Source organism: Gracilinanus agilis, chromosome 4, assembly GCF_016433145.1.
Source record: "Gracilinanus agilis isolate LMUSP501 chromosome 4, AgileGrace, whole genome shotgun sequence".
Taxonomy (NCBI): Eukaryota; Metazoa; Chordata; class Mammalia; order Didelphimorphia; family Didelphidae; genus Gracilinanus; species Gracilinanus agilis.
Genome location: NC_058133.1, coordinates 76,380,229 through 76,392,277, shown reverse-complemented (window position 1 = coordinate 76,392,277; position 12,049 = coordinate 76,380,229). Strand labels below are relative to the sequence as shown.

The 12,049-nt window shown below is 44.9% G+C and overlaps 1 protein-coding gene across 1 annotated transcript in view; it reads right to left on the bottom strand.

The window, feature by feature from the left end:
- Positions 1-12,049, bottom strand: part of KIAA1614 (KIAA1614 ortholog) — a 116,793-nt gene that overhangs the window by 42,149 nt on the left and 62,595 nt on the right. Inside the window, exons 2-3 of the mRNA XM_044674896.1 lie at positions 10,739-11,664; positions 9,762-9,825 (exon numbers count right to left, since the gene is read on the bottom strand). Coding sequence (XP_044530831.1) covers positions 9,762-9,825; positions 10,739-11,664 — 990 coding nt within the window. The remainder of the gene's footprint in view (positions 1-9,761; positions 9,826-10,738; positions 11,665-12,049) is intronic.

Sequence of the window (12,049 nt, the reverse complement as noted above, 5' to 3'; positions counted from 1 at the left end):
TCTCTCTTCCAGAGCCGTCAAAGTCCAATGACAAGGTCAGGATGACTGGCAATGGCTCAGGATGCAGTAGATGACCTTGGCGTCTCTCATGTCTGACTAAGCACACCCACCTGTTTCAGCCACTTTCATGGAACAAACTGCTCTCACTTGACCATTGTGCCTAGGAAGTCTTCACATGCCTGGGGTAGACATCCCCCTGATTTAGCAAATTGGGGTCTAGCCCACGTGGCTGCTACAGCTTCTTAGAGCCACAGGTGAGAACCCAAAGGTGGTTAAGTAGCCCTGAAGAGGGCTCAGTAAGCCCTCACATTAGAGATGCTGGTCCTCCCTGAACACCTCACACACCCTAAATTGAAACTCCCATTCCTGGAAAGGACATGTCAGCTATTTGCCCATGGCTCCTATCTTCCTTCTCCTAACACACTCCTCCCCTTCATGTGTTGTCTTCCCCATCAGATTGTGAGCTCTTTGAGGGCAGGGCTCACTATCTTGCTCAAGTTTGCATCGCCCGTTCTACACATAGTACAAGTCTAATGAAGCCTTTTTAAATTCACTTAATATATTCACAGACTGACCCAGAAGACCAGAGTTCTGTTCCCAGCACTGTTCTTTCCTGGTCCTGAGACTTTGGAAAAAATCACTTCAATTTTCTGAGGTCCAGTTTTCTTCCTTCTAAAATAAGGCCATCTCCTGGCCCTCCCCAAGGTTGTTTTGAGGATCAAGTAAAACAATGCACAGACGATGGTGGTTTGGAAATAGTAAGCTGCGCTGTAAATGTACGGTATTTCCCTTATTGCTCTGTGAGCTCAAGTAAGGGGAAAATAGGCTGGTTTCAGTCAAGCGACAGCTTCTGAGCCTATGGCTCTGTTCCTGTCAATAGAGGCTGCTTTCTGGGGGGTGCCTTCGAGGCAGGCAGGCTTTTAATTGGGAGCCTGGCAGCGGTGGTAGAGATTGTGTGGGTGTGAAAATGAAAGCCCCAGGTCTGATGCTTTCTGCAGGAGCCCCCCCATCCCTCCTCCCTCCTCTGTTTTCTCTCCTCCGTGCCAATCAGCTTCTCCAATTGCTCTGCCAAAGGACAGCTGTGTTCCCCAGGGGACTAGCTCTGACAGTGGAGATAATCAGTTGGCCAGCCCAGGGAGATACCCTCGTCAAGCTCCGGGCCTTTGGCAGCCAGCCGAGGCACTCCAGAGCCCTGCCGAGCTTCTCCACCATCTGGGGGGTATTCATCACAAAGACCACTGAAGACACAGGGACTCGGTGCACCCCGATTCTGTGGGGCCTTGGCAGCGTGCTAAGCCTCCTGTCTGCCTCGCTTTGTAATCGCTGCTCTGCCCCCTTCCCCTTGCCACACGATTGCTATTCCTTTCATCAGCTCTGGACAAAGCCAGTCCCTCAGCAGATTAGAAAAGCAACAACTCCCACCCCCTCCTTTTTCATGGAACCTGGAGGGAAGTTAGAATGACAAGCCTCAAAAATAAATGCCCTTGAAAAAAGCAGCAAGAGGAAAGGGGGGTCGTAATACCACTTGGGAGGACCCAGCGGTCAGCATCCTAAAGAGCAGCCACCGAGAGGTCCTTCCCACGTGTTGGGTGGCTGGCAGAAGGTGCCTGATTTCTAGAGGGGAAAGACAGAGGCAAACACTGATGGGTGGAGTGTGTGTGTCTGTGCGTCTGGCAGGTATGCGTGTGTTATATGTATGTGTGGTGTATGTGTGTGCATGTAGACAAGGTTCTAGCCATCCTCACTAGTATACAAAATCCTCCTCGTTTCCTGACTCGGAGCATTTCCCCCCCTTCCTGTCCTCCATTTCTCAGTGCTCTCTCCTCTGTTCCAACTACTGACCTCCATCTACCTTCCTTCAAGTCCCAGCTAAAATCCCTCCTTGTATAGGAAGCTTCTTCCAAGCCCTCTTAATTCTGGTGCCTTCCCCCTATTGATTATCCTGGACACAGCTTCTTTGCACATATTTGCTTATTGCGTCTCCCATTCGATTATAAGATCCTTGAGAGCAGGCACTATCTTTTGCCTCTTTCTGTATATCCTCAGCACTTAATACCATGCCTGGCACAGAGACGGAGTTTAAGAAATGCTTACCGACTGACTCCAAGGAGAGACCCTAGTTTCAGTACTGGGGTACAGCTAGACCCCCTGTGGGAATCTTTTGGGGCTAAACCTAATCCTAATTTCTTTCAGAGTAATTCAGATATAAAAAATACATTGAACAAGGGGAGAAAGGGAAAGAGACAGAAAAATTAAATTAGGTATTTCAAAGAGAATGAATTGATCTTAAAGGAGAATGAAGTCCCAGCCTATTGGCATCCTCACATACCCAGCTATGAGTTCCAGATGCCCTAAGCCTCAAATCCTCTGAGAATAATTCTGGCCTCCCTCTTTTCACCCGCTCTTCCCCTTCTCCCTCCCTCCTCCAACCACCTTAAGCTGATTTTCTAGGTCAAGTTTTTAGCCCAGAGCTGATTTCCTCCAGGAGCCAGTCCTGAACAGTTTCATTCTTTAGCCTTGGCATCTTCACCAAATCAGACAGGTCAGACCTCACATGGGAAAACCCCAACATTTTGGCCTTCCTGCCTTCCAGGGAGGGGGTGGGCTACCTACTGGTCTGCTTGGGCAGCTGCACTCATCCTTCCAAAGAAAATAATCAGCTTAAATGACCACTTCACTGAACCTAGACTTTAACTCTCTCACTTTGGGGGAAGAAGATTAAAGGGGAGAAGATTTAATACCTTCCAGATTTTCAACTGCTACAGTGTCCTGAAGGGAAAATATCACATTTCAGCAAATGCATGAGGCTTCTTGCTTAGCTGTACCTATCGCTGCTTTTGGTATAACGGAGGCTTTAAAAGGTACAAGAATGGAGGGTCCCTGTGGTGGCCCTGTATGCAGCTGCCTACGTGGGAATGGAGGAAACATCTGCTGCTTTTCTATATTGCAGAGAGTTTTGTTGTTGTTTTCAGTCATTTTAATCATTTCTGACTCTTCCTGACCCCATTTGGGATTTTCTTGGTAAAAATAGTGGAGCGATTTGTCATTTCCCTCCTTTGGTTCATTTTACAGGGGAGAAAACTGAGGCAAATGGGGTTAAGTGACTTGCCCAGGGTCCAATTGTTCTTCAGTACTCTGCCACTGCCAGGGGTAGGAAACTCTCCTTGTTCCCCCTTTCAACTCCTTCCCTAGCCAGGGGTCATCCCAGAACCCCTCCTGTTCAGGTGTAATAAAGACCTGCCATCATAAGGACATCTTTCCCCCTTGATGCTTGATTGTTCACATAGCTTAGATGGGGTAATACCTCTATTCTTTCTAGTGATCTATGCCCTCCCCCTGCTTGCCAGTATCTTATGGGTCTCACCATCTGACCATCTGAGTTCCAGGCTCCTGGCACTGTTGTCTGACCTACTCATGTAACCTGAAGGCACCTGGACCTTGCCATTAGCCCCACGACACTCTACTCCTGGGAATTCTAGGTCTCCCATCTGCCTTGTAGTTGATTATATATGTATATATATATATATAAACCCTTACTGTCTGTCTTAGAATCCATACTGAGTATAGCTTCCAAAGCAGAAGTAAGGGCTAGGCAATAAGGGTTAATGTGATTTGCCCAGGACCACACAATTAGGAAGTGTCTGAGACCAGATTTGAATCTAGGACTTTCCATCTCCAAGTTTGGCGCTCTATCCATTGAGCCTAGTTGCCCCCTGAACTTACTTTTAAGTATGGTGTCTCTCCAGTTAGAGTGTGAACACCTTGTAGAGGCTATTTCAGTTGTTCTATTTGTATCCCCAGTGCTTGGCACATAGTAGTTGCTTCTTAGATGCTTTTTCATTTAGTCATTCTAGAAACTTTAATGGCTTGTCATTGTCTACCACAGCAAATCTAAATTTCTTTGATTTTAACATCTTCTGTGATATACCATTACCCTTCCTTTCCAACCTGGGCTCCTACAATTTCCAGGACAGATCCTTTGCTTTAGTCAGACCATTTCTCCATATTGTCCCACAAATATAATGCTCATTCCTGCTTTGGACTTTTTGGATCATGTTATTCACTCTTTCTTGACTAACCTCCCTATCAATTCTTCTCCTATATTTCATAAAACTCAACTCAAGGCTCTCCTCCAACATGAAGCTTTTTCTGACTATTACAGCCACATCACATATTTGATCCTGTATTCTTTACCCAGCTATTTGTTATATTTCAGTTATCATCAAAATTTAAGTCTTAAAATTGAAAGCAATGGTTTGATTCTGAATCAGAGCAGGTCTAGGGTGATCCAAGATGAAGGTATAAACAAACAGTGCATCTTAAAAAGATAAAGGAAGAAAGAAGGAAAGGAAGGAAGGAAAGAAAGAAAGAAGGAATGAAAGAAGGAAAGAAGGAAGGAAAGAAAGAAGGAAGGAAGAAAAGAAGGAAGGAAGGAAATGAAAGGGAAAAAATGGGGCTACATGGAACCAAGACCACCTAGGACACCCATCATTCCATTGCCTTTAGAAATATATTCTCCTAATTCTCCACCTACCTCTCTAATCATCCTTTCTGTCTTCTTTACTGGTTTCTCATCCTCTGCTTAACCTTTTAATTATAGTTTTCCATAAGGATCTTTCATCTTTTATTTGGCCTCTATACTCTCTCTCTCTCAACAAATTCATGCATGTCCATGACTTCAAACACTACTTCTCTGTAGATGACCTCCAAACAGATAACCTCCATATCTCACCTCACTTCAAACAAAATCTGGATGATTTTGGTATGATGCAGGAGAGATTATTGTTCAGATATGGGCTCAACTCCAGGCACTTTCTCTGGCTGTCCCCCCCCAGGCCTGAAATGCTCTTCCCGCTCATTTCCTGGCTTCCCTCAAGACTCAACTAAAATCTCACCTTCCACAGGAAACCTTTTCCAATCCCTCTTAATGCTAGTGCCTTCCCTATGTTCATTATCTCTAATTTACCTTGTATTTATCTTGGTCATACATGATCATCTGCATGGTGTCTTCCCCAGTACACTGATCTCCCTGAGATCAAGGACTGACTTTTACCTTTCTTTGTATCTTTAGAACTTAGCATGGTGCCTGGCACATAGCAGCCACCAAAAAAAGCTTGTTGACTTCACTTGACTTGAAAGAGAAGTACTTAAAGTTGCTTCCGTATGATTCTCATCCAACATTCTCACTTTCACAGTTCCACCACCAGCATGTCCCACTCATCAATCAAGCTGTTTATTTTACCCCTTAAACTTGGTCTTCTTTTTTGACATCATTATTTCCTCACCCAGACTTCGGGTTATCTGACTTTTCCTTCTTCCTGGACTCAAACATCCAATCAGTCACCAAGTCCTATGAATTTCACTTCTGTAACATCTTCCCATCTGTCCTCTCCTCATCCCATTTTACTGCTCCCTGATAGAGGCCTTCATTAACATGTAGTTGAATAGTTTTAAATCTTATCCAACTTTTTGTGACTCCATTTGGGGATTTCTTGGCAAAGATGCTGGAGTGGTTTGCCATTTCTTTCCCCGGCCAATTTTGTAAATGAGGAATCTGAGGTTTAAAAAGGTTACTTGACTTGCCCATGGTCACACAGCTAACAAATATCTGAGGCCAGATTTGAACTCATGAAGTTGAGCCTTTCTGACTTGAAGTCTGGTGCTCTATCCATTTCACTACCTAGCTACCCTGTCACTACATGGGTCTAGGCTACTGCAAAGCCTCTCTCCTAAGAAATTCTCCCACCTCTACCACCACTCCTTGTTTTCTCCTCCCATCCAATCCATATTTCTGATCTCTGCCAGAATGATATTCCTCATGCATAGGTCTTGTGTGATTCGTCTACTCATACATTTTCACTAAGCCAGGATGTTGGAGTGGAGAACCTGCTCCATGTTTCTAAAACGTTCTGAGGAAAGACTAGGCTTCATACTGAATGAAGGGACAATAAAAACCAGAAATATCAGCCTCAGCCTTCAGCAGGAACCTGAAGCACTGATGAGAGCTGAGATCACCACACAGCTGGAAAACTGGAAGCAGCTCCCAGATGTCTTTCCTGATCTCAAACTTGAGTGCCAGGACTATTTCAGGGACAGCTATGGGACCTTCCATTCTGCAGGGGAAGGCTAGGGCTACTTCTGTGCTGTCACCACTCTAGGTGGACCATCTGATCTGGGCCCACATGCTCCCCTGATACCCACAAGAAGATATGCCAGTCTACATACCCTTCCCCCAAGGGTCTATTTTGGTCCAGGCAAGGCCACTAGCCACTCATTTGCTGATATGTAGAAGGAACTACTACCTCCTTCTACATCTCAGCAAACAGATCTGGGAGCTGAAGACCCCAGAGAGAATTCCCTGACATAGTGGCTCTATGGTGCCTTTCTACCTTTCTGGGCAATTAGCTCAAAACATCAACCATTCATTTAGTAAACATTTGTTAAGAGCCTATTATGTGCCAGTCACTGTCTTAAGCACTGTTGATTGGAGGGCATATGCTCTTCTAGATGTGAAGCCTCTGGGATGCTTCTATATCATTCACAGGTTCATAGATTTAGATGTGAAGGGAATCTTAGAGGTTATTTAATCCAACCTGTTCATTTTACAGAAAAGAAGACTGATGCCCAAAGGCCAGACAGAAGCAAGATTTGAACTCTGATCCAATGATCCTAAAGCAAGTTCTCTTTCCACTGTACCACAAGTCTTGTTTACTAGAGGCAGCTAGGTGGTGGAGTAGGTAGAGAGCTGGACCTAGATGAGGAAGACTCAAGTTCAAATCTGAGCTCAGATGCTTACTTGGTGTGTGACTCTGGACAAACCATTTAACTTCTGGTTGCTTCAGTATTCAGGTTTGTTTGTTTGTTTTTATAGTTAAAAATGGGGATAATAATAGCTCTTTACCTCCCAGAGTTGTTGCAAAGATCAAATGAGATAATAATTATAAAGCATTAGTCCAGTACTTGGCACATAGTAGGTGCTTAATAAATCCATCTTTCTTCCCTACCATCATCAAGAGGACAAATAACCACTTTCTCAAAATCAGTGTTTCCTGCTTCACCATAGAAGTGTACGGTAGCCCAGAAGTGGGGTAGCCTAGAATAGAGACTATTGGATCTGAGGCTTGGAAGCCTTATATGGGTTCCAGAATTGGGGGGTGGGTGGGAAGGAATCCATACTAACTGGATTAAAATAAGATGGGACTCCCACCCCATTAATTAGAGAAGGAAGGAGGACCCTTTTTAGTCATATAGTGCTTTACCCATAATCCAAGTGCAATTATGTCCATCATTTGATTCTCTTTCCATTGACAAGAAGAGAACCCTAATTCCAGATCATAGATTTTCTGAGCTGGGGGGCTCCTGATCCAATCCTCTCTTTTCACAGGAAGAAACACTTCCTGGAGTGGGGCAGGTCAGTAAATTGCTAGAACAGAAAAATGCCCCAAACAGAGTATATGTCTCAGTTTCACCAAGGTTGGCCAACTCTCTCCCATATCCTCATGGACAAGAGGGACAAGCGTGGATTCAGTCTATCCCTACTCCCAGCCATCCTTCATGCAGCTCCATGGAGACTTTCCTAAAGCATTGGTCTGTCTATATCACCCCTTTCCTTCTACTTTATAAATTCTAATGGCTACCTAAAACCTTTGGGATAGAATAGAAACTCCTCTGTCCTTTCAGGTTCTTCACAACCTGGGTCTTTCCTACTTTGCTTACCTGGTCCTCTCCTCCACACATTCCACGGTCCAGCCAGACCAACCTTTTGGCTATCCCTCATTGGCAGCACTCCATCTCCTACCCTGAATGTTCACTCTCTTCCCTGCACCCCCTCTTCCAACTCTTAGTTTTCCTGATTTTCTTCAAGACTCAACTCAAAAAACCACCTTTTGCAGGAGACCTTGGCCAGCCCCTACAGCTGCTAGTGCCTTCCTAAGGTTACTATATGTATTTTATATATATATATAGATATAGATATATGTATAGGTGAACCATATGTATTTTATATGAACCTATTTATAGTCAAACTGTGTCCCCCTGTAGAAATGCAAGTTTCTTGGGGGAAGGGGTCATTTTTGCTTTTTGCTTTTTATCTCCTGTCCTGACCAGAGTATCTGAAACATAGTCTGTGTTTAGCAAATGCTGGGTGATTCACTGATCATTTGGTGGAATGACTAAAACTAAAAAGTAGTCGTTCACAAGCCAATATCCACCCGAAGGGAGATGTCTGCCCAGGTGCCCACCCCAGGGATCTGTCCTCGACTATGTCCTGTTCAAAATTTCTAGCAAAGACTTTTTGTCTTTTTCACGAGAGGCTGCTTACATAGTATGTACTTAAACGTTGGACTGGATTGAATGAAGGTAAAGGAGACGTGCTTATCAACTCTATCCATGACTTAGAATTCGAGATTCTAGAAAAACCAGAATTGAATCCCAAACAATCTCTCTAGATTTCTCTACTTGTCCAAAGAATCAGCAGTTCCAGTGCAGGATGGGGAAGACATAAACTGCTTTGGGGTTTTAGTGGAATGCAAGCTCCCTCTGAGTCAATGGTATAAGATGGAAGCCAAGTAAGCAGATGTGGCTCCAGGAACAAAGGGAGGTTATAGTCTCACTGTCTTCCCACCTAGTTAGACCACAGATGGAGTCCTTTGTTCTGTTCTAGAGATCTCAGAAAGCACATTCATTTGCTAGAAAGTGTCTAGAGGAAGGTATTCAGGAGAATGAAAGGACCAGAAACTATGCATGCTATATAAAGGTCAGCTGAGGAAATTGGGGAAGCCTAGAGAGAAGGGAAGGCTTAGTGGGGACATGACAAGATAGCTGTCTTCCTCTACGTGAAGAGCTGGCAAAATGAAGACGGGCTAGACTTCTTGTTGTTTGACCCTAGAGGAGAGAACTAGGAGAGGTAACTTTCAGCTCAATTTCAAGAAACTATTCCTAATGATTAGAGTTGACCAAAAATGGAATGGCTTGGGTCCCAGTGGAATGAGTCAGGTCTTCATTAGAGGCTGAGTTTAACTATTCAATTTCTGACATGCTTCCAACTCTGAGACTCTATGATCGTATGAAACCAAAGTTCAGAGAGATAAATGACTTGTTAAGTCATATAGCTAGTAAATGGGAAAGCCAGCACTAGAACCCAGGACCACGGACTCCAAGTTCAGTGATTTTTCCATTACCTTACACAGGTATTGTCTTGTAGATGGGGAAACTGATACTTACAAAAGCTAAAAGACTGGCTCAAAGCTACACATACCATAAATGGGGCAAATTAGTGGTGAATCCAGTTAGAGAATCTTAGCTCAAGGGGTGTGCTGGAGCCCAACTCCAATCACTTTCTGAGAGCCAATTGCAGAATTTTCAGTATGAACTTTTATCCATTACATGCTACAAAATTCAGCACTTATTATTTTGTTGATTAAGAAAGTGATAGAGAAAATGCTGATGATGCAGATTAAATTTAAAAGTATTCTCTGAAATAATTCTTCATTGTTTTTGGAAAGCTGATTGGAAAACATTTACCAGAACACCTCCTGGCTGCCTACTATTCTTCTGAAGTATAATCAGGCACCATCTCAGACACCCACAAGTAACTTCCTTTTCTTATTTTACTTGCTTTCAGGAAGTAGTTAATGATTAGGGATCACAGGGATTTGGCTGGCCACCAAACCAGAGCCAATTTTTGTGACATGGGTTAATTAGGGTAGAGGGTAGGGATGGAGAGCTAAGGACAAAGGAAAGAGCAAATTCTGAACTCTTACCTGCACAGATCAGAGTCCTGCAGAGATACTCCTGAGTCCCAGTCTGGGTCTCCCCCGGGCAGCCCTAGGACCCCAAATAGAGGCAGAGATCAAGCAAAGCAACATAGCAAAATCCAGGGGCCTTACGGTCCCCTGGTCACTAATCTGCTTAGAACCCCTAACGCATTCCCTTCTGTGTGGTTAGGTCTTTCCAGCTAAACTTTCCTCATTGCTACAAAAGGGACAAACTGGGAACAGCCTCGGTTGCCACTCGGAGGAGGGAAGGAAAATGATGCTCTCAGAAACAACTAAACCTTCCTACAGAGAAAGTCAAAGAGCAACATTCCCAGGTCATTCAGCCTGAGAAGGAGATTTCTTAGGGTGAAGACTCACTCCCTATGACTCTGGGGCAAAAGACAGTTTTTATAGAGTTGAACCATAATGTTTTTTTAAGGATGCCAAAGATATTGACTTCCAGAGAAAATAGGACCTGTAGGAATGGGAAGAGGTGGAAGAAGAGTGGTAAGGAGGGCTTATGCTCCCATACCCTGTGCCCAAGGAAACAGGGGTATACAACAGGAGACCATGGAGGCTCCTCAAAACATTTTTATGGGGAAGAACTTCTATTACTCAATACTCCCAAACTGATGAAGTCTTGGCATGGGCTGTGGATTTCTATCGATTGCCAAGTTTCTCCAAGAGCTCTCCCCTGAAGCTCATGGATATTTCAAACAGGGAAAGGGCCACGGCAGTGCTTAGGAGGGGGTGCTCATGGCAGACTGGGCTTTTCAGTAGCTGACAGCAGGACTTTAGCAGATGGTGGTGCTGGGGAAATACCTGACAGGTGCTGGGGGAGAAAATTCATCAGCAAAACAGAATGGGAAGATAGTACTGATGAATGGAACTCAGCTCTCTTGTTATAGCCTTCCTATCCCTCTCTTCTATAGGGAAAAGCTGACCTTAGAGCAGGCCTTGTACCTCTCATCTCCAGGACTCACTTGGGGTGGTTCCATCCTGGGCTATGGTGTTGTGTGAGCTGCTGCTGTATTCAGATAAGCTCTTCTTCTCCTGCAGAAGAAGGCGGTTCTTCTCCACTCGGTCAGTCAAGGACCAGGAGTTGCTGCTACTCCTCAAACTATCCCAGCTGCCAGCTCTCCACAGCTGTCCCTGCAGGGTGGTCCAGGGCAGGGGTTCTTCTTGCTCTAAGGCTAGAGATAGCTCATTCAGGGCTCCTGCTGGGACTTGGCGTTTTGCACGGGCTCCCAATTTCCCAGTCTCCAAGGAAGGCGTTTGGGTCAAATCCCTGCGACACCTTGGTCTGTTGTGAGTTGAGTTTTCCTGGAAATAATTGGTCTCTGGGGATAGAGCCGAGTCAGAAAGCCTCCTTTCTGGTAACCTCTGTTTTTCCTTCCTGAACCTAAACTGACTTGGAGAATAGGTGCTGTTGTGACCTACAAGGGGGGTAGGCATAGGGCCCATCTCCAGGTCGTCACTGCTGTCCCACAACCTGTCTGCCAGGTAAGCCTCCACCTGCTCTTTAGGGATTACTATGCTGTCCTGAGATGATGAACCCTCAGACACCAGTGTGATGGCTGTATTTGGCTTCCTCTGCCCCCAGCTCTTGCCCTTCTTCAGGGAGGGTGGCTCTTCCAAGACGGCACTCACACGTAGAGCCTGTTTCTTAGCCAACATCCTCTTTTCCTTGAGGGCTCTTACTTTCTGCTCCAGCACAGAGAGGCTCTCAGTTTCTTCTGCCCATGCATTAACAGGACCAGAGGCTATTGCACCAAGTCTTCGGGCTTCATGGAGTTGAAGTAGGGGCCTACGAGGTTTTTGGTCTTTCTGTTCCCTCATGCCTTTTCCAGATCTCCTCCCCTTCACAGGTGAGATTGCTTCCAAGGAGTTACTGGCTTTGACACTAAGCCTAGAAGAAAGACCATAGAGAAAGCAATGGGATTCAATCCAAGCTGCATGAGCCTTCTGAAGTTCACATTTTACTGATAGCCAGCCACAGGCATGTAATATAGTCCTTCCCTTTCCATGGAAATACCCTGAGCAAATCACATAACCTCTGTTTGCCTCAGCTTCTTCAACTGTAAAATGGGACTAATAATAACACCTACCTCCTAGGGCTGTTGTGAAGCTCAAAATGAGATAATATTTATAAAATACTTAGCACAGTGCTGGCATATAATAGGCACTTAATATGTCCTTCCTTCCTTCCTTCCTTCCTTTCTTCCTTCCTTCCTTCCTTTCTTCCTTCCTTCCTTCCTTCCTTTCTTCCTTCCTTCCTTCCTTCCTTTCTTCCT